The 20335-nt window shown below is 43.4% G+C and overlaps 1 protein-coding gene across 1 annotated transcript; it reads left to right on the top strand.

Annotated features, from left to right (window-relative positions):
* The first annotated feature begins 861 nt into the window (after positions 1-861).
* On the top strand, positions 862-20254 carry EMP2 (epithelial membrane protein 2). The gene is made up of 5 exons (XM_027885855.1): positions 862-1036; positions 16010-16121; positions 18036-18129; positions 19270-19416; positions 19959-20254. The coding sequence occupies exons 2-5, from the start codon at positions 16044-16046 to the stop codon at positions 20141-20143; spliced, it is 504 nt and encodes a 167-aa protein (XP_027741656.1). The 5' UTR covers positions 862-1036; positions 16010-16043; the 3' UTR covers positions 20144-20254.
* Positions 20255-20335: the final 81 nt, after the last annotated feature.

Raw genomic sequence — 20335 nt, 5'->3', positions numbered from 1 at the left:
CAACTCTACACACACGCACTTTTTCCTCCGTGACGAACAAGCCCAGACCAGCGATGGGAGCCTGGCGTGCCGGGCTCCGGGCCAGGGCGGCTCTGCCCCAACATGGCACTCGCTGCCGCTCGGGGCGGCCCCGGGTTCGTCCCTCAGCGAGGGATCCGTTCACAGCCAAGGGAAGGGGCGCCCTCCTGGTGCTGATGGGTGACGGGAGGCCCCGGCAGGAGCGGCCGGAGCTCGATCGGCTCGAAGTGGAGCCTTCGCGCCCCCATTCCCCGGGACGGGATCCCTGCCAGCCCCGGGAAGTCTCCCCCGGCCGCTTTGGGAGCCGCGGCTCCTTCCCCCTCACTCCCTCAGACGGCTCCCGTGAGGGGGCTCTGCCCTGGGCATCGCCCCGTCCTTCCTGGGAAAGCCCTGGCCCCGCTGCCACCGCCCGTCCCGCCCGCCCCACGCCCGGGAGGCACCGCCGCCTCTCGCCGAGCGCGGCTTCCCCCGGGATGATCCCGCTCCGCGCTCGGTGCTCGGGAGTCCCGAGGCACTCCTGCGGGAGGCTCAGCGCCGCCCAGGCCCGGGGACAGGGACAAGAGCCCGGCTGGTGGCATCCCGTGCGCCCCGTCCAGGCGCCGCGACCCGAGAGAGGGGCAGGGGCAGCGCTGCTGGGAGCGCGACCGGGACTGAGAGCAGGAACGGGACCGGGGCCGGCCGCGGGGTACGGCGAGCCGAGCGCCCCCGGGCAGGGCCGGGCGGCGCGGCTGGATGCCCGCCCGCTGCCGAGTGGGAACGGGCGGGGAAAAGTTCCTCCCGTCCGCGCCCCGTCCCTCCCTCCCTCCCTCCCTCCCTCCCTCCCTCCGTGCCCGCGCACTCTCTCAGCCACACACATGCTCACACCCCTTCTCCCGCCGCCAGCGGCCGGGGGGCACTTTTGAAAGCCGCTCCGGTTCCACACCCAGCCGCCGCTGACATCATTCACGCAGGGAGGGCGGGCGGAGGCACCGCCGCCAGACGGTCGCAGCCCGCGGAGAGCTGCCCCCGGCCCGCGCCCGTGAGTACCGCGGGGATGCGGGGGGAGCGGGGTGCGCCGGGGGGAGCGGGGAGGAAGAAGCCGAAGAAAAAGGGGAAAAAAAAAATAAAAATCACGGGTTTGTTTACTGCGAAACGCATTTTATTTGGATGCCACGCCATGGCTGGCCCGGGCGGGGAGAGCGGCCCCGCTGTCGCGGAGCCCCGGGGGCTGCGGCCGTCCGGGAGGGGAGCGGGCCGGGCCGAGGGGCTCCTCGCCAGCACTCCGGGCCGGGCCAAGCCGGCGGAAAGTTCGCGCTCTCCGCGGGATGGTTGCTTTGCTTTCTGTTCTCTTCTGTAATGAACTCTCGGCGGAGTTCGCGTGTGCTGCAGTAACGTGTGGCTGCTCTTGGCAGCTGCTCCCCCCTCTCCCCCCAGTGGAAGGAAAATACACTTAGATGTAATTCAGCGCAGATTTTTAAGAAGTTTTTGCCAGCGTTAAACGTTTTTCCGCTTGAGTCAAATTGAAGTGTCACTCGCTGGTGGTTTCTATATGTAATGTCCCGCTTACACTGGAGAGGTTGTGTGCCTGATACCAGACAGGCAACTCTCGGTGACATGGATTGCCTGCAATATTGAGTATTGAATTTGAGAGGTCAGCTCCTTGTTTGGACATTTCTAGGAAGAATAGAGCACTGCTGGCCCTTCCTCAGCAGACAGGACTTGCTCCTATTCACAGAATCTGCCACTAAGAAACCTGAAGCTCAGTCTCTGTTAATTTCTTGGCAGAAGCACTTTGTTCACATGGTGCAGGAAGATCCGTTTTTTTCCCAGCACCTCGTTATAGTATGTAAATGATCAGTAATTATTGTAGTTGAACGTCTTAGAAGTATCTTCTGACTTGATACAGGGCTGTGAAGAAACCCACTGAGTAGCTCTAAAATATATGCTGGATTTTCTTGGAGTTTTCTTTAGGAACTTTGAAAATAAACAGCTATGGTTGGCTAATCTCCATCAGAAAGAGAAAAAGTAGAACTTTCTCTTCATTTACTTTCAGACTGTACAGTGCTGGTGTGTTAACTATGTAAAATAAGCCTTCTTGCCTACCTGAGCAGATTTTTTTTTTTCTGTCAAATAAAAGTAGTCTGTAATGACTCCTTCATTCAGACCTGCTGTAGGATGTTGACTTTGAAGGCTTTGCTGTCCAGGCAGGGTAAGGTAGCTCAGGAAGGAGCTGTGTGGCTGGACTGCCAGGGTTGAGATGCCAGGTGGCTGCAGACGTGGGCAGGCAGGAACCCACACAAATGGTAGGGCACTATTGGGCATGAGTTTCACTGAGGGAAGAAAAATGAACTGCAGTTTGCTGCAGAGTCCTGCTATTTTTTTGGGAGTGTGTGACAAATGCCATCTTAGGGAATGCAGCTGGAGTACAGGTACTTACCACAGCTGGTGACATCAGAGTGGGAGTGGAAACAAAGAAATAGGGAAAACATGGTCACCATAAGCTGATATGAGTTTATTCAGCATAAGATGTAAGGACCTGATCTGGCTTCAAAGACATTGAGAGAAAGAACTCTTGCCATCCTCTAAATCCCTTTGTGAGCTTATAGAGTTGAGTTAGGAAATACTGTTGGGATACTCGAGGGAAGACTCATCCTTTATGCTGAATAAAGATGTGTACAGATTGTATCGTGCCAGCTGTGTGGCTGACATGGATGTTACCAGGTCAGCTGTCTGCCCAGCTGGGAATCCAGGAATTCTCTGCCAATAGCCATCAACATTAACTGAGATGAAATGGAGCAATACCATGAACACTCTTAGGAGGTGATCAGTTTCTTGTTAGTATACTCACTGGGGAAGGAAAGTGGTCTGTTAATATAATTCAAAATAAAAACAACTTACAATCAGTAGACAAGACACTACTGGTGTTGTATTCTTTATTTGTGGTTTGGAAAGACTTCTGTCGTAAGCACACAAACAGTGTTGATTATGCTGTGGATCTGCCAGCGAGGAAAAACAGTGAATTCTATTTGCTTACACAGATTTAAAACCTTGCTAATAAAGGAAGTTGTTCAACAGACTGAGCACGTCAAGACTGAAGGCTGCTGCAACATCATTCTCTTAGACAAGGATTCTGCCTCAGTTCTTAGGTGCTGTAGTTATTGTTGCTGGCCAACAATGCTTGAAGAAAGTAAGATCTCCATCTTATACCCACTTTCAGTTAATGCACTCACACCCCTCTTGCTTTATTAGCATCTCGTGCTTCAAGTTTCTCTTTAATTTGTTGTCTTGTTTGTCTCAAGGTTGTTTCCCATCTTGGGTTTGACATTCCTGCTCTGATTAGAAGAATGTTGTACTCATTAGTCTCATGTGGATATTTAGAGAAGCAAGACTTTCCTCCCCTTTTGCTAAGTATGTTGTTGTAGCCTGTCTCCTTTCATGATACTGTTTCCTTGTCCATTTAAAAATTAGATGAATGGCAGCACAAGGAGACTCTTCCCTTTTCACCTCAGTGGCCTGAGTATATTTTGGTTTTCCACTGGCACTTCATGTTCTATTTGTGTCTTGAGCATCATGTAAGACATGCCACCACCACATAAATCAGTACAAGAATGTGTTTAATTAAAGAGATAAATAGGTCTCTGGGGACAAGATCTTTTATATTGCTAGCTGGCAGATGTTCTTGCCAGGTCCTCCTCCATGTTCCTGTTGGAAGAAGAGCCAGCAGAATGAGGCTCTGTGTTACACGGGAACCAATAAGAAAGAGATTGAAGTGAAGCAAACATTTTATGTAAAATCCATGCGATACTTCAGCACAGCCAAATTTGAAAGTAGAAAGGAATGCACAGCTTTTATTGAAATCACATTGGTCTCAGAGGGAATGCAGGGGAAACATAAGCACAACACTAAGGAATTCCATTCATGGAGCTGTTTGTTAAGGTTTGTTTGGTTTTTGGATCCTCAAAGCAAACCAGTGATCTTTGCAGTGGAGTTTAGGTCTTCGCTGTTTTTGTTGAAAGCTTTGCCATTTTAAAGAGAAGATAATTTTGTAAAATATATCAAAATGTCAGGTGATGCTCATGACTTCATTAGGAAGATAAGCATCTTAATTCTTAGAAAATAAATCTTGCTGGGTGGGATTCAAGAGAAAGCCTGCTGTCCTGAATTCATCCATCAAAGGAATTATTATTTCTTCACTGAATGGGGAAAATGTAATTACGCCTTTTTATTTTGCCGATGAAGTTTCATGGGCAGGTTTAATGATGGTATGTGCATGCCAGGTGAAGCCTCATAATTTGGGTGTGACCTTAAAATACAACCCTCTGGCTGTGAAGAGATCTTCACAGGAGTCTGTAGGTGGGGCAGAAAGTGGCCTGACTCAAATACCCCTTAGAGATGGCTATAGGATATATAATTATGCTTTACTGCACTGATTCTTAAAGGCTACACTGTGTTTGGAACGGCACAGGCCATAAACAGCCAAGGTGGATAGTATGAACACTCCCTCAGGTGTTTGATGCAGGTGTCAACTGTCCTGAAATACACCAAAATTCTGGTCTTCTTCCATACAGAAAGCAGCCTTCCAAAGTCTGTGGATGTCTCTGCTGAGCTGCACGTGCTGATAGTGGTCTCTGCTGACTCACCTGCTCTCTAGGGCTGGCACTGCTCAATCCACAGAAATAACAAACCAGCTGCTTAGTTGAAATGCAAAACCAGCCCAAAGTCTGATGGGGAGCTGGCTGAGCCTGCCCATCTGTCACATCCCAGAGGGCTTGGTGTGCCTTTAACGGGCACTGAGACCGTGCAGGGACCCAGCACTCCAGGGACCCCAGCCTGGCCAAGGTGGAGCCCCAGGGTAGAGCAGAGCTGAGGTGGGGTAGGCAGAGGTGACTGGGCTGTTCCCATCCAACACCAGAGTGTAGAAGAGCCGTGCAGCGAGTGTGCTCAGACAAGGGTTAGAAATCCTTCAACCTGGACCTGTTAGTTCACGTAGGAACCCTTAAGTTTTACTTTAATTGTGCCCATTGCAAATTAAAACGTGAAAATGGCATTCTGAAGGTCGGCTGGGTATTCAATCATATGCTACAGTGTTGCTGTGAAACAAAGTAGTAGTAGTTGTGGAAGAGTGTACTCTATTTTATAGCCAACTGTTGTACCATCAATAGAAATATATTTTCACACTCTTGATAGATGATGTGTAAACTCTGAAATAACTAAAACCAAAATTTCTCAATACAGAGCTAGTCAAAGCCAAATCAAAACAAGCAGTTTGAAAATTTTACAACAGCGAATGCAACACATTTAATTGCTAGCAATTTCCACAGAGCATCTGCCAAAGTTAAAACAATATCAGCTTTCATTTCTGCAGAATTAAATGTATTGCTTTCAATCTGGAAAGACAGACCTTTTCTGCTTTTGTTTGTTGCTTAATTAGGTGAAACAGCATAAATCACTCGAGCTGTTCTGTTGTATCTGGAATAATCTCTGGATAAGCAGCAGTCTGGAGTGAGTAGACTCCAGGGTCTGAGATTTACTCTCAGAACTGTGTTAATGTGTAGTCAGTGCTGCAGGTATGCTTTTTTTCCCCTTCTTTCTTTTCATTGACTAAGACTGAGGATACATTTAATCTGTCAACCCGTAGAAGGTCTGGTATGATTCTTGGTCTGTCACTCCCTGCCCTGCCAAGGTATTGAACAGGGACAACCTTGACAATGAAATGTGGCCACGCAGTGATTGAGCAGGGGTGAGGCCAGGCCACACCTCACTTCAGCTATTTGCCTCAGAAACAGGTTCCCAGGAGGCTCCTCATAGCTTGAATAGCTTATCAGTGAGCCCCGGGTCTTTGTCCAGCTCCATGGAACGGCTGATTCCCTGAGCCAGAGGAGGGCTGTGCCAGCAGGCTGCGAAGAGCTCTGTGGTTCCTGACCACTGCCCTTGAGTGTTGGGAGGCAACAGTAGCCCTTAGGTCACCCTCAGAATAGGGGGACAGGCCTTGCTGTCTCTTTGAAGCTTTGCCACCCGCCTGAGAAACTAATCCTGCCTTAATGCTGGTTGTGTGTTGTCACGATCACCCCGTGTTACTGCACTGCCCAACAGGCAGCTCTGCTCCCAGCAGCACCTCAAGTCTTTGCAGGAAAGGAGGGAATTCAGCACATGGGTATCATGCAAAAGCCAGTTGAAAACAGACAGGGAGCTCAGAGAAACTGTTGGGATGGGCTTCACAGGAGTGCAGAGCTGGAGGGTCCTCTCAGGGACACCATGTCTGCAATACTGGATCACATAAATCCTTTTTTTTTGTGGAGGCTGGTCTCTTTTTCCTACGCTGTGGTGATTGTAAGGGTGTTCCAGAACGTGATAGCTCTAAGAGTTATAATTTACATCCTAAATGTGCTCACACCTGACTTATAGCCATTTATTTAATCTGTAAGTTAAATAGTTCTTTTTCCTTCTGTGTGTTTGCCTTGACCTGCAAGCAAGTATATCCCTAGTCTGTCTTCATCTTTGAAAATGAACAAGTCAGAACGAGACGTTCTTGACTTGTTAAGCTTAGAAAAACAAGCTTTTAGTACTTTTAGGCCAGTTTGATTGTTAAGAAGGTTTTAATGTGTACCACAGCTTTGTTTGTACTGAAGTCCTATCTGGTGCACAACAAGCAAACTGGCTGAACAGAGGAGATGCATTGAACACCTGAAATAATGCCTGTTTTTCTTCATTTCCTAAGAATACAGTTAAGCTCTACCCATACATACTTCAAGTTACAAACATTTTGTAACATGTTTTGCAGCTGCCTTTGTGAAAGCTCAGAGAATACATTTATGTTTTGTAAGAAACCAGAAAGTGCAGTACAAAAGCAGTTCCTTCTTTCAAATTGCTGCTGGGTTTTCTTAAACAATACATGCCCTTTGAGAACTGATCTCTTGATCCATGGGGTATCTTTGATTAAAGACCATTTTTTGTTAGCATTTCCCAAAGGCATGTGATGCTCAGCATAAACTGAAGGTGGAAGAGCAGCGGGTGGATGGCACAGGGAATGATTATGATGGGAATTAAGAGATTAATTGTAACCCTTTCAGGTGTTATTTAGTAATATGACAGCCTGCCTTACACCACTTTGGGTTGTGTTGGGATTTAGATGTAGACATAGAACAGCTTAAATCTGAGATTATCTAGCATAAAAATACAGTTACAAGAGAAAGTGCTTTAGGGAAAAAGAATACTACATAAAATATTTACTTTTGAGGAAGATGCTGGTTTGTACTGCTAGAGGAGGAGGAAAAACATTGTCTCTCTGCTGAACACACATAACCCTCTAAAGAGCAGCTTTGAAAAGATGAGGGCTTAAAGACTGTAATTCAGCTATGCCTGTAGTCAAGGGTCTGCCAGTGCAGGCAGCTGACTTCTGTACCTGCTAAATTGTCTTCTCAGCATATAGTGGCTGTTCCATTTCTCTTCCACGTTTTGATAAAGTGTTTGAATACATTTATCTTGAATTTTTTTAAGCTTCAGGCTATTTTTATTTTTTTTTTTAGGATTTTCAGGTAAGACGTCAAAAGGCACATTTTCCTTCTAAGTGACACTTCTCCACCCCCCAACAGGGCATTGTGTTCCTGTTTGCCCAGAGGTCCTGCTGGTTTTCTTCTGCTCAGTCTGCCCACAAAGGCTTCATGGCAGAGTGATTTTCCTCTGCAGTGCACAAAGCAGGGCCATAGTGCAAGGAGTGGTAGGGCAAGTCTAAACCCAGTCCAGACTTGTTTGCAAATAAATGACTGACAGAGTTCCAGAAGTGGCAGCAATGCTGGCATCCCTGGGTCAAAACTTTATTAAAGGCATTCCTAAGAAATTAGAAACGTCAGCTTCTTTGGGTCTCTGTACTCAAAGCTAGCACTTTGCATTTTTGCTGCAATTTGTTTGTTGGGTTTTTCGAAAATGTATGGAACAGCAGGGTTATAATTTCCCAGACTTTGGAGTTCTGTCTTGACAGCATAGATCTAATGAGGAGAATGAGGTGAGAAGGGAGGAGGTCCAGGGAAGATCTGCCAGACCTTACTGTAAGCACCATCTGTTTCACTTTTGGTAACTAGGTAGGATTTCTGAGGAGGAGCCTAGATTTATTATGAAGGCAATTCAGAAAGAGCTAGATGGGTATTTCAGCATCCCCTCACACCTGGGTGATGGGTAGGCCAAGAGCATGAGCCTGTTCACTGTAAGTTTGCTATTGCACAGGGAGTGCCACCACTACCAGCAGGATGGACAGACATCCAACTGCTGTAATAAAAAAAGGTTTGACTAAGCTCTAGGTGCACATTTATATTAGTTGTGGTGCACACACAAAGCAGACCTCAGGGCTTTGGTTGCAAGGCAAGCTTTTCTGCAAGAAGATGGATAAAAACTAGGTCATACTATGATTTGCCAGTTTGTCTCCAAGCCCCTGTATTTCACTATCAAAATACAACAAATTAAATGTAATTGTAGTGGAAGTTGCTGGGTCTTAACACTGCCTGCTGTAAGAGCACCAACAAATCCAGATCTGGCAGGATGACTCTACTTTCATTTTCTGCCATTGAGTTAAAAAACCCCATAAATGTTGTAATTCAAGTAGAGCTCTAGAAAGTGGTGTGAATTAATTTTTGCTGTATTGATTTGTTTTTTTTTTTTTGCCTTACTGTGGGTGAGTGCAGGGAACATTGATTCGTTTCCTTCTGATTTCCTTGCTTTGTGAGGAAGGACTTTGAAAAGCAGCTGGAAGTGACAAGCTCTCTTCGTTCCACCTAAAACAGGTAGCACAAAGAGCTGTGGGCTTGAGTGCGTTCTCAGTGCAGTGATTGATCATAAACAAAAAGAGCTGATGGTGTCTGTGCCTTGTAGGGGCTGACAGGACACTTAGACCTCTTGATTCCAAATCCAGCATCAAGCAGGGGGGGTGAAATTTTATTTCATGAAGAGAACTCTTAGCTTCATACCAGGAAGAAATTGGGTGGGAGCCCATCTGCTGCGCAGACTGTCACTCTTCCTTTGCACTTCCCTCCTGGGTCTCCATTCAGTGTTGGAGAGCTCTACTCAGAGCCCACCAGTGCCTCTTGGAGGTCTCCTGGCTGGCCAAAGAGATCACTGGTTGAAGGAGGACACACTCTGTACTCACTGTTAGCTGGGTAACACCTGAGCAGGAAAGCAGGTCAGGATTTGAATGTACACTTGAACATGAAGAATAGGTTGGAGAGGGTCCAGTTCTACAGTCTGTTCAGTTCCCTGAACACAGAATATGTGAGCACAAATACAGAGACTTCCACATCTGTTGGCGGACCTATATTGTTAATTACTGAGTTATATTTCTAAATAAGACTTTAATAGAAGCAAATTTTCTGTATAGTTTGTGCACCTGTGAGCTCTAATAGTAGCAGTTCACTTCATGCACCAGAGAACCATCAGTATATTTTTCAGGGATTCTTGGCAGCAAAGCCTTTGCATGCTGTTTATAAATCTACTTGCAGTGTTAACTTTAAGATTAGCACTCCTGTCCTATGAAATGTTTAAAGACTTATTCCTTAAAGTAAGGCTCCAAAGTCATCATGTGAAATAAAAACCAGATTGCTTTAGTTGTATTTTCCAATATGCATTGCTGGCACAGAAAAAAAAAAAAAGGGAGAAAGAAAAGTACAAGATGTGCTTATCCTTTCCAGATTTCTTGCATGATTGAAGGGTTTTTCTGTAGCTGACGTGGACAGGATCCAGATGTGCGGCAGCAGGGCAAGAGCACAGCAACCCCCAGGGGTGTGAGGCCAGTGAGGACAGTTAAAATGGGGAGCTGTGCTGGGCACCTGTGTCAGGGCAGCCTTGCAGCTCGGGCATGTGGGCAGGTTAACTCTGCAGCAACAAAAAATGCTGGGCAGGTGATCCAGTGGAAATTGCTGAAAGGATGGATGAATGTACAGGTATCACAGACTGTCAGCAGGGTGACAGCAATAGTCAGCTTGGAGAGCACTGGAAGAGCAAAGTGTAGAAAGAAAGTATGAGTTTGGATGTTACCTACCTTGTTTTAAGGAATATACTTCAAATTATATCTTGTGATGTTGGTGCTCCCAACTGTTAAATTAACACAGGCAGAAAGAATAAAGAAACTGGAGTAAGTTGTTTCAACTGGTGTAATTATTCCCTTGGTATTGCATTTCCTGATTTTCTTGTCCTTTATTTTGTTTCATATTTAGGCATTAGAGGATTGTTGAAATCCTCAAAGCTGTTGCTGGTTTGGGAGAAACTCTGCCTTCTGAACTTATTTCACTTTTGGTTCCAGTTCTGAGAATCACACAAGAACAACAGAACGCTTCATAGTTGGTAAAAGAAAAAAAAAAAACAAACCAAAGTTAACAGTATCACTCTGTTCCTTATAAACCAGGGAGCTTTATGCAAGTTTAGAGACAATGGTACAGGCAAAATATGAGCCAACTTCTGAGTTCTCTGTCATGAGACACCAGGAAATGGGGCACAAGAACTCAGAGCAAGACGAAATGATCATCATGTAAATCCAAACATCTTGTGATGCATCACAAGATGACAGACTTCTCATGCTACAAGTATACAAACTTTTTCTTCTAAATTCACATATTCACTCTTAATTATAGCACTGAGGGGCAGAAGAATTGATAATGAAGAAGGTTTGCTTTGATTCGGTGTTACACCAGTGACCTCAAGAAAGTTCAGCTGAGCTGTGTGCTTGTTGATGGCCCAAAGACCTGCTGTTCAAGTTGCAATGAAACATCTCAGCACCGAGAGCTGCAGGTCTGGGAACTCGTTCAGCAGGATCCTCTGCCCCTTCTCTTGGGTGTGTCTTTCCAGCACACTAAACGTGGGTGAGGAGCAGTCTGCACACCCCAGTCTCGGTCTGCACAGAGCAGGAGCTGTTCTGCAGTGATTTCACTGTTTCTGAGCATAAACCAGGGTTGTCTGTGTGGAGATTTTCTCATACGTGGACTCAAAGATGATAGAAGAGCCTGACTTGATCTTAGGAAGTGAGGGCAGCAGCCAGTGTTGGAGGGTAAGCCTGAGCCTTCCAAATGCAAATGAGCACAGGATAAACAGACTGTACTATGTACATGTTTCTCTGGTTGCAAAAATCAAGTATGCACAAACATGAGAAACAACCTGGCAGAAGAGCTGAACTGTATGGGAAGGAATGAAAGCATGTGTTGTGGGGATGACATCTGGGCTGGAAAATAGTGATAAAACTTCTGCTAAGAACCGTCAAAGACTGTTTTCATTTTTGCTTACTTGCTGTACTAAACAGCAGAAAAAAAATCAAATAGTCGTGTTTCTTTGTACTGATGGACATTAAAGATAAACTTTATCTTAAAGATAAACTGAGGCTTTTCTTGCAGGGGGGGTGTGTGCATGTGTAATTTGACATAGGGAGGCAATCCACTTTTGTAACACCTTTGCTCAGTACAGTACAGAAGTGTTGGAAACCCTGGCCTGGAGACCTTATTTTACTGTGCACTTTCTGTGATTGTTGTACTGCTTTATCTCATATGAAGGTACTTGTCTCTGCCTGTCCAGAACATTAGAGCCCTTCTTAGCCACTTTTTTAAGGCACATCAGGCTCTCACATGGGAGGTGCCAAACTACTGCTTCTAACAGTCTGTGTTACTGGGGGGATTCAAGAGAAGGGTGACTGCTGTGTTTATCCTCCTGTGCAAAACAAGGTAGCACTAGAGTATTACCCAGAAACAGTTCTTCTGCAGCCATTGAAAAAAAACATTTTGTTGTTAATAAAACTGGCTTTCTGTTTTCAATGTGTTTTGTGTAAGTATCCTGCAACTGAACAGCATTTGTGGGAAACCTTATTACCACAGCAAATCTGGATTGTTCAGTGGGATTCTCATAACTCACTCTTTCTGGGTTCAGTGGCAGTCTGCACTTGCTGCTCAGCAGTACCTGTGCATTTCTGCCTTACCCCATCCTTTGTGAAGTGGTATTAAGTGCTGAGGCTTGCAATTGAAAGAACTCATGTTGACATCCAATGTCATTCTTACTGTGGCACTCAAATCTGGTTTTAATGCCACAGGTGATGAGCTAACTCAAATTTTACGTTCTCTTTTGTCAGAGCTTTGCTGGAGGTTGGTAGAGGGAGGCTGCTGAAATAGCTGCAGGTTGACAGGAGAGCAGAGCTGGAAGGGCCTCTGAAGGTCCCCAGTGCAGACTCCTGCTCCAAGCAGGGGGTTAGTTCAGGACGTTCTGGGCCTTGCTTCAGCCAAGTTAGGAAAATGTCCAAGAATGGAGATCCCACAGCCTCTTGGGCTCTGTTCCAGTTCTTGAACATGCTCATTGAATGTAATTAATACTTTTTTTCACAATTGGAGTGTTCCTTGTTGCAACTTGTGGCTGTTGCCTCTAGTCTTTTCATCATGTACTTCTGAGAAGAGTGGCTCCATCATCTCTGTTAAAAGATAGTTTAGCGTGTCCAAAAAGTCTTTCTCTGACATGTGTGTGTGTGTGTGTGTGTAATCTATTAAAAGAATTCAAACCACTTTGGGAAATGATTAACAATATCTGTGCCTAAAGGCAGAGTACTTAAAATCACAAACTCCTTGACTTGAGAGCACAGTGTGTATCACTGCAAATGAGAGAAAGTGAAAATCAGTCTGCCCAGGGAGCTTTTTTTCATTTTACCTGTAATCAAGAGACTAAACCAGAAGAGTTGAGCATTGGTTCATTATAGGGAAGACTCCTGCAAGAGCAAGAAGCCTTTAAAGCAGCGTGTATTAGGACTGATAATAGGGCAATGCTTCCAAAGCTGCTAAACAGCAATGGAAAAAATTACTACTGAGCCCCCTATCACATCACATCACATCACATCACATCACATCACATCACATCACATCACATCACGTCACACATTAATACCAGAGTTTTACTTGATCATTTCTATGCATCTTCTTAATACAGCTGTTTGCAGATTCCCATTCACTGAAAGTACAAGATTCTCAAATTTAGGTGATTTAAAAATGTATTTGCTGTTCTTAGAGACAACCCCTTTTTAGCAACATTTTGCATAAATTAATTAAATTAAATAAAATGTAAGAGAAGATAGGATTTTAATCTAACCCAAATTGCTGGTGGTTCTGTTGAGCAGAATTGGCTCAGGCAGGTCAAACAGCAGTTTGCTCATGCAGGTACCCTCCATTGTAAAAGAGTGAGGCAAAAGCCCCTGGCAGGTGGCAGCTTCCAAAGGGACTTCAGCTGCTGAGAAAAGAACTGGGAACAACTGGGAACCTGAAGAAAGCCCTGGAGAAACAGTTAATGGTGAATAAGAAACAAAGAGGAGTCCAGCTAGTCTGCAGAAGAGGATGTAACCAAAGTGTTTGGTTAGTAATACGTTATTAGAATTCTGAATCTTAATGCAAAGCGTGTTCTCAGAAATTCCCCATGTGAAGACATAACTGTTCCCTCCCTTGCTCACAGGGAGAGGAAAGTTGCTGCCTGCTGCTGGCAGAGATACCAGGCTCTGTCCTTGGAGAAGGAAGAAGTTCTTGCTGAGGGAGTCTCCAGAGTGAGCTTTTAAATGTCAGCACTGTCTGGAGTGAAGGAGGACTAATAGTTCCCTCTGAGAGATGAAGTCCAGAATTTCTGCCTTGAGAGGGATGCAGATACTGTAGTAGCTTCTGTGTCATTGCTTGGCTGCATCATAGGAGAGGACAGCTGCTCTTTGCTTCCTGCCCACAGATCACCCAGTTTCTCTGGATCTCTCCTGGATAACCGATTCTTGCTGTCTTTTCCTGGTATTAATTACTTGGAAATGGCCTTTCCTTCCTTTCCCCCAGTGTATCCCTGTGTGCATATATCTGTGTGCATGCAAAACAAAAATCTGCTTCATTTAATCTTGACTTTATTTGGGTAAAACATAAAATGTTCTCTTCTCCTCATCAGCCATACATGTTTATCCATCCTGTTTGAAACACTTCTGTTTATGCCTGAAAACAGAAAAACAAAAACACTGATTTGACTGAAGGTTAAGTGGATTTTTCTGTGCTGACAAGTCTTGATTTTGCAAGATTGGTTTTAATTAGGTTACGTTTCTCGGTCTCTCTTACTTTGTGATACTTCATGTAATAAGATGAAATTGTATTGTTATTCTTAAAATAATACTGAGCACAATTTGATTCTCTCTCCTTACATGGCAAATGACTGTTGCATTATTGTCTGCTTAGATACCATCAGTGCAAGAAATGAATCTCAGAAAAAAACCAGCCACAAGACAAGAGGGTGCTGTGCAAACACTGGTACATTTCACAATGAAAATATTTTGATGTGGCATTATACAAACCCACAAAATACCTTCTTTTCCTTCTTCCTTCCTTTCATTCAAGCAAGGCTCGATCGAGAGCCATGAATGACACTTCTAGAAGCAGAACTGCATTCGGAGGACCTTGAGTCATGCAGCAGATTGGGCTCCTTGGAGGAAATTGCCACTTTCTGTTCTTTGTTGTGGCCAAGAAGGCAAAGTTTAACAGAGAGGAAATGGGAAGGAATACAAACTTGAGTAGCTGCTTTTCCTATTTTAGGATTTGACTTGGCTTTCCCATTCAGTCATTGCAATTAGATATGGCTATAAGGTTATCCCATCATTTTTCTCAAAAACACTTTAATACTGTTTGCCTTTGATCTTGTTTTAACACTGCACTGCAGTGGAGATGTAAAGGATTAGTCTGGAATTTTTGTCTCACTTGAATGTGTTCTTACACTGTCAATTATGGTTTTGTTGAAGTTTTGCAGAGTAGTTATATTATGACCTAGTGGGACTTGCAGGGGAGCTGCTTTAAAAATGCTGTCAAAATAGTCCTTTTATTTGGTTAAATTATCCATGTGGTTAATGATTCTGGTAAATAGCAGAAGAAAGGGGGTTAGACATTAAAAAAAAAAATCACGGAAGTCCTGAAAAAACAAAAATCATAACTGACCTTTCTTCTGGATATTTGCTGTTATGTGAATAGACCTTTTGATATGAGATGTGTCCAAAGCAAAGGAAGGGGAGAAACATGCATTAATGTATTGATGAATGATAACATGCAGATAATGTACAGAACTGTGCACCTTAAATGCAAAGAGAAGATCTGCAAGACTGCACATTCCTTATAGCATATATTAATTGGCAAGCATTTCTACACAGGAAGAATAGATATACCAAGCAATTGCACTTTCCTATCTATTAGTAGTTTTTCCTAACCTATTTGTTTTATGCTTGCAGATTTCTTAGGAATTCCAGTTAAATACAGTTTCTGGTTCCTTTATACATAAGAATATTTCTTTTTCATGTGAAAAATGAAATTGTAGGAAGTGGGTTGGATGAGGTATAAAGATAATTGGTAGCCTACAGAGAGTACATAAAACCTACAGGACTAGTGGGTTTATTCAGCCCTACCAGTCGAGGCAATATATTGAAGAAAATGATAGTCCTTAGGCATTATTTAGTGGATAAAACTTGTAACTGTATGAAAAAATGACATGAGACCTAAGCTACAACACAGTTGTTACTAAATCTAGAAGGTAATTCTTCATGCACCTAATTTTGTTCTCCAAGCATCCTTTTGAAATCTTTGGAAAGATGGTTGAAACAAGACTTTGCATAGCCAGTGGAAATTCCAGCATCATGTGCACGTGAGGCTGTAATTTGAACAGCACTGCTCTAATAGCTAACATGAAGGAGTCTTCCATCCTTGCTGGAGAAGCACACAGAAAGAAACTTCTCTGTGTGTTTGTTCACTGCAGCCAGCTCGCTGGAAGGTTGCAAAATGCACCTCTTTGGCTGCATTTCAAGTTGTGATTCATTTTAACACCTGTGATGCCTGTTAAGAATCTCTGGAGATGGAACATGTGCTGTGGAACTCAAACTGCATCTGATGTTCCTCAACTCTGAAATGCACTGATGCTGACCTGGGCTGCTCACAGCCCCAGTGAAGCAGTGTAACTGCACCTTGAGTCCCTGACAGCTTTTAAAGACTGTTCCTATTTGCCCTTCTGTTTGCAGATTGATCTCACACCAAAGCCTCCACAGAGCAAGGATGTTGATTCTCCTGGCTTTCATTATTGTGTTTCACATAACCTCAGCAGCACTGCTGTTCATCTCAACTATTGACAATGTAAGTGCCATTTCTTCTCTTTTTCTCTCAATCATGCAGGTGTTTCTTTGCTTCATAAAAATTGAGTTTTTCTTCTTTAGTTGTCTTCAGCTTGCCTATTGAAAGGACTTAAGGTGGAGCTATGGGACTTGTTCAGCTGGATATGAGGAAAATGGGGGGAAATCTACTGTCCTTTTATGTCAAGTATATGGAGTCAAACAGCTCATGATTAATGTGTGGGGATAATTTCAGTCAAGATGTGCTTTGCCTCAGAAATGGTTGTCCAAGATGCCCACTTAAATCATGAGAGACCCCACGGATGTATCTACGCCCATTCAGCTGAAGCAGTTTCAGCACAAAGTTTTAGAACAATTTCTATTGTATTCTTTTCAAATTTCCATTTTATTTTTGTGACCAGAAAGAATTTCCCTTCCAGTATTTACATCTAGCTTTAAACTGAATTTTCCTGTTCCCAAAACAGCCCACTATCCCGATCAGTAGCCTGTGCTCTTTCTTTCTCCAAGAGGTCTGGTGCGTACAGGCTTTTGGGATTATAAAATTTGCTGCTGAAAATACTTCACTGTTGAGTGAAGCTGGTTTGAATCCCACAGCCTTTTCCAAGACTATGCTTCAAGTGAAATGATGTGTTATCCACAACTATTTCTTGCAAAATTGTACAAACTCAGATGTTATCTTTCAGTCAGCTGGTTGATTTGTTCCATGGAGGTAGGTCATTAATTGAGCACTAGAGCAGGTTGTCTTACCCTGCTCCTTCGAATATTTAGAAAGCAAGGACAGTGAGCAAAGCAACTTATTCTTAGTTCAAGTCTGCTACATACAAACCAAATTATTACAGAAATAAACCCCTGCTTTGTTATTAGCTACTTTTTAACAATTGCAAACTTAACCTGTGCAACCACCTTCTGTTAGATTTTATGATCTTCAGAGGCTTTTTATAGTCATGAAAATAACTCTGAAAAGATTATATAGTGCTCAGAGCTGAAAAATAATATATTGAACTTGGACTGCAAAATCCAGATGAATGGCATCCTGAGAGAGTAATGCTTTTTCTTAAAACACACCATTGTTATTGCACATCTTCCTGCTACCATAATATATTATAGTTTTTACTGCAGTATTGTTTGCAAAGCTGCACAGTAAGCTGTGAGGTTTTTTCTGGAATGGCTATTTAAGCAGCAGATCTTACCAGGAGTCATATTTAAAAGTCATATTTTGTACAACTCTAGTCAAAACAAAGGCCTGGGTAGCTATTGGAACGGGAATGGGTTTCCTGAGGAAATGCCACTTGTGTGGAGTGCTTGTCGTTTTCCAGGCTACCATAAAAATCTGTTCAGGCACTGCAGTGCCATTTTGCCTTGAATGTTAAAAACTCAAAACAGAAATACCACAGGAGAATCTTAATTTATCAGATGCCAAAGTGTTCGTACTGCATTTGTCCATTGACAGCACAGCTGCATTACACTGAGATTTATCAGTTCAGTGCCAGGAACCACAACATTTATAAAGGATTCTGTTCCATAGACCCTGCTGTTTTCTGCAAGTTAGCAAATGCCTTCAGGGAGGTGCACATCCTAAACAGGGTCTGGATGTACAAAGCAGATCTTGTCTGGGTGTCTCTTAGAGAGAGCAGTCACTGACTACCCAAAATTTCTGTCCAAACAGCGGAAATCCCTTGTGCTTTGGGATGTTTAAGATTTCCTTTCCTACCTTACAGAAGTCTAAAATGAGAATGACATGTGGATGATACACCCCTTATTCCAAAATGCCATTAAATATCAAATTTAGTTTGAGTGGTTAAGTATCAAAAATGAACGGAAAATCGTTCCAGCTGTTGTACAACTGGTGGACAACAAAGGAGTTCTGTGGGATTTTTTGAATTTTTTTATGTAAGAGCACTTTACTTTTATTTTTCAGGCCTGGTGGGTAGGAGATAACTTTTCTACAGATGTCTGGAGAATGTGCACCACGAATACTAGCACCTGCGTGGCTATTACTGATCAGTTCAGAGGTGAGTGTCTCTCCATGCCTATGTTTCTGTTCCTTGAGCAGGTCTGGTGAAATTGCTATGAAATTTGCAGGGGCAGTAATGTAATTGTTCAAAAATCTGCATGCTCTAACTACACAGGTCTTCTAAAAACTTTAATACTGGTTTTTGAGTTTGGAAAAGCAGCTGTTCCAATGGTTTCTGCGATAGGAAAGCAGAAGGAACTGTCACATGCACTTAATAGCCCAGTGCAAGGGAGTAAACACAAACAACTAACAAGAAGTGCTAAAGAGTTGTTAAAAAATTAGATCAGGTGAAAACAGTAAAGTCATCTGAAGGTGACTGAAGTGACAGAATTTGCCTCAGAATTGAACTTGCAAAGAAGAATCTAAAAATACTGGCTATACACAAAAGAATGGGGGGAAAAGTGGAAGAAGGAAAACAGGCTGGAGTTTAAAAAGGAGCCTTAATATACAACCAGAGCAACATCCTGCTTTACAAAAATTAAAATGTGTTCCCAAATGTTACATTTGCTTTGTTTCTACACTTTCAACCTGGGTGTATATTGAAGAGGTAAATAATTTGAAGAGCTGTGTACCCATGAAGCAATTTTGCTTTCGAGGCCTCGGGTTGGTTCAGGGCCTCTAACCTGCAGTGAGATGATCCATCACACACAGACATATCTCAGCTAACACAGATTGAAGGGTTTGCATTGGATGTATTGCTGTGCATCCGCTGCAGGCAGGTCCCCAGACTGGTAGATGATGAGGAGCTCAGGAATGTCTGCTGGTCCCAGAGCTCTGACTGCAGTGGCTGTGCTGGAGCAGAAGGGCCACAGGAGCTCAGCCTGGCTGGGGCGTGGCTGCCAAGGTACACAAAGCAGCTTCAGGTATTAAAAATATATCGGTTACTTTAGCTCCTGGTTACAGGGAAGTAGTTGACAGGATAAAAATCCAAATCAGAAGAATCTTTTGTGCCGAGTAAAGAGTCCTCAAACCACTGGCTGCATCAATACCAAGGAAGCAGGGAAGAGCCGCCCTAAGGCAACGCACAACTGGTTTGCTGTCCCTGCTGAACTGCTTACAGGACATAGCTCTGCCCCTCACTGCAGGAGGAGCCAAGGAGAGGAACTATTTTTAATCAAGGCTGCTTTTGTTTCTGCAGAGTATCAATCGATTCAGGCTGTTCAGGCTGCCATGATCCTATCTACTATTTTCTGTTGTGTGGCATTTCTGGTTTTCATTCTTCAACTCTTCCGTCTCAAGCAAGGAGAAAGATTTGTGTTAACCTCAATCATCCAGCTCCTGTCGTGTGAGTGATTTTTCAACACTTGTAACTTTAATGACATTTTCATGAAAGTAGGAAAGGGAAGGGGAAAAAGGTTTCAAAAAGGCTGAGGCCGTAGCTTATCCTTCATATTTGTTTAAACAGTGAACTGCTCCATTCTATTAATATTGAGGCAGTTAAAACATGGATGTCATCACTGCTCAGGATAAAGTCATTTAAACTTGGAAGGGAAAGAATTTGAGATTCTGAACTTCTTGAACAAATTAAGTAACTCTGTAGTTGTTACTCCATTTTTGGTCAGTCTTTAGAACTATCCAGATGTTCAGAATTGTTTTCTGTTCACTGCAAAGGACACAGATACGCAACAGCGCTTCAAATTTAATCTATGCCAAAGAAACTGAGAATATGTCCTGAAATGCTTCCAGGTTAATCTGAGGATGGAAAACAAGTGTCTGCAAAGAAAGGACATTGGTGGAAGCAGCTGACAGAAAAGAGACAGTGAATAGTTATATATATATTGATAGTATTTCAAGATGCTAAACTTTACTATTTTCTTCCTCCTCCAGGTCTGTGTGTTATGATTGCAGCTTCCATTTATACAGACAGGCATGAAGAACTGCACCAGAGCTATGAATATATGATGGAAGTTTCTAAAGGCCAATATGGCTATTCCTTTGTCTTAGCCTGGATTGCGTTTGCCTTTACCCTGATCAGTGGTGTGATGTACTTAGTATTAAGGAAGCGTAAATAAATGTCAGCAGCTAGTTATTTCTGTCACTGCAGTACAAAACCAAATTCCAGTAACCATTTTGTATATAATCCTTTACATGGTTTTGTAGTAAAGGTATTGTTTCTCTAAAAATGTACTGTGTTCTTGATATGAAACAAATCACAAAAAAAAAAAAAAAAAAAAAAAAAAAAAAAAAAAAAAAAAAAAAAAAAA

Source organism: Empidonax traillii, unplaced genomic scaffold, assembly GCF_003031625.1.
Source record: "Empidonax traillii isolate 1590-97213 ecotype Southwest subspecies unplaced genomic scaffold, ASM303162v1 scaffold173:size850371, whole genome shotgun sequence".
NCBI classification, from domain to species: Eukaryota; Metazoa; Chordata; class Aves; order Passeriformes; family Tyrannidae; genus Empidonax; species Empidonax traillii.
Note: the sequence above shows the minus strand (reverse complement) of the source record. Positions and strands in the feature narration are given on the sequence as shown.

Bases quoted from the DNA above. Each gene is read 5' to 3' on its own strand.
- EMP2 (XM_027885855.1), top strand. From the start codon at position 16,044: ATGTTGATTCTCCTGGCTTTCATTATTGTGTTTCACATAACCTCAGCA. The intron at 16,122-18,035 runs GTAAGTGCCATT...TTTATTTTTCAG, and splicing joins TCATCTCAACTATTGACAAT to GCCTGGTGGGTAGGAGATAA. The intron at 18,130-19,269 runs GTGAGTGTCTCT...TTGTTTCTGCAG, and splicing joins TATTACTGATCAGTTCAGAG to AGTATCAATCGATTCAGGCT.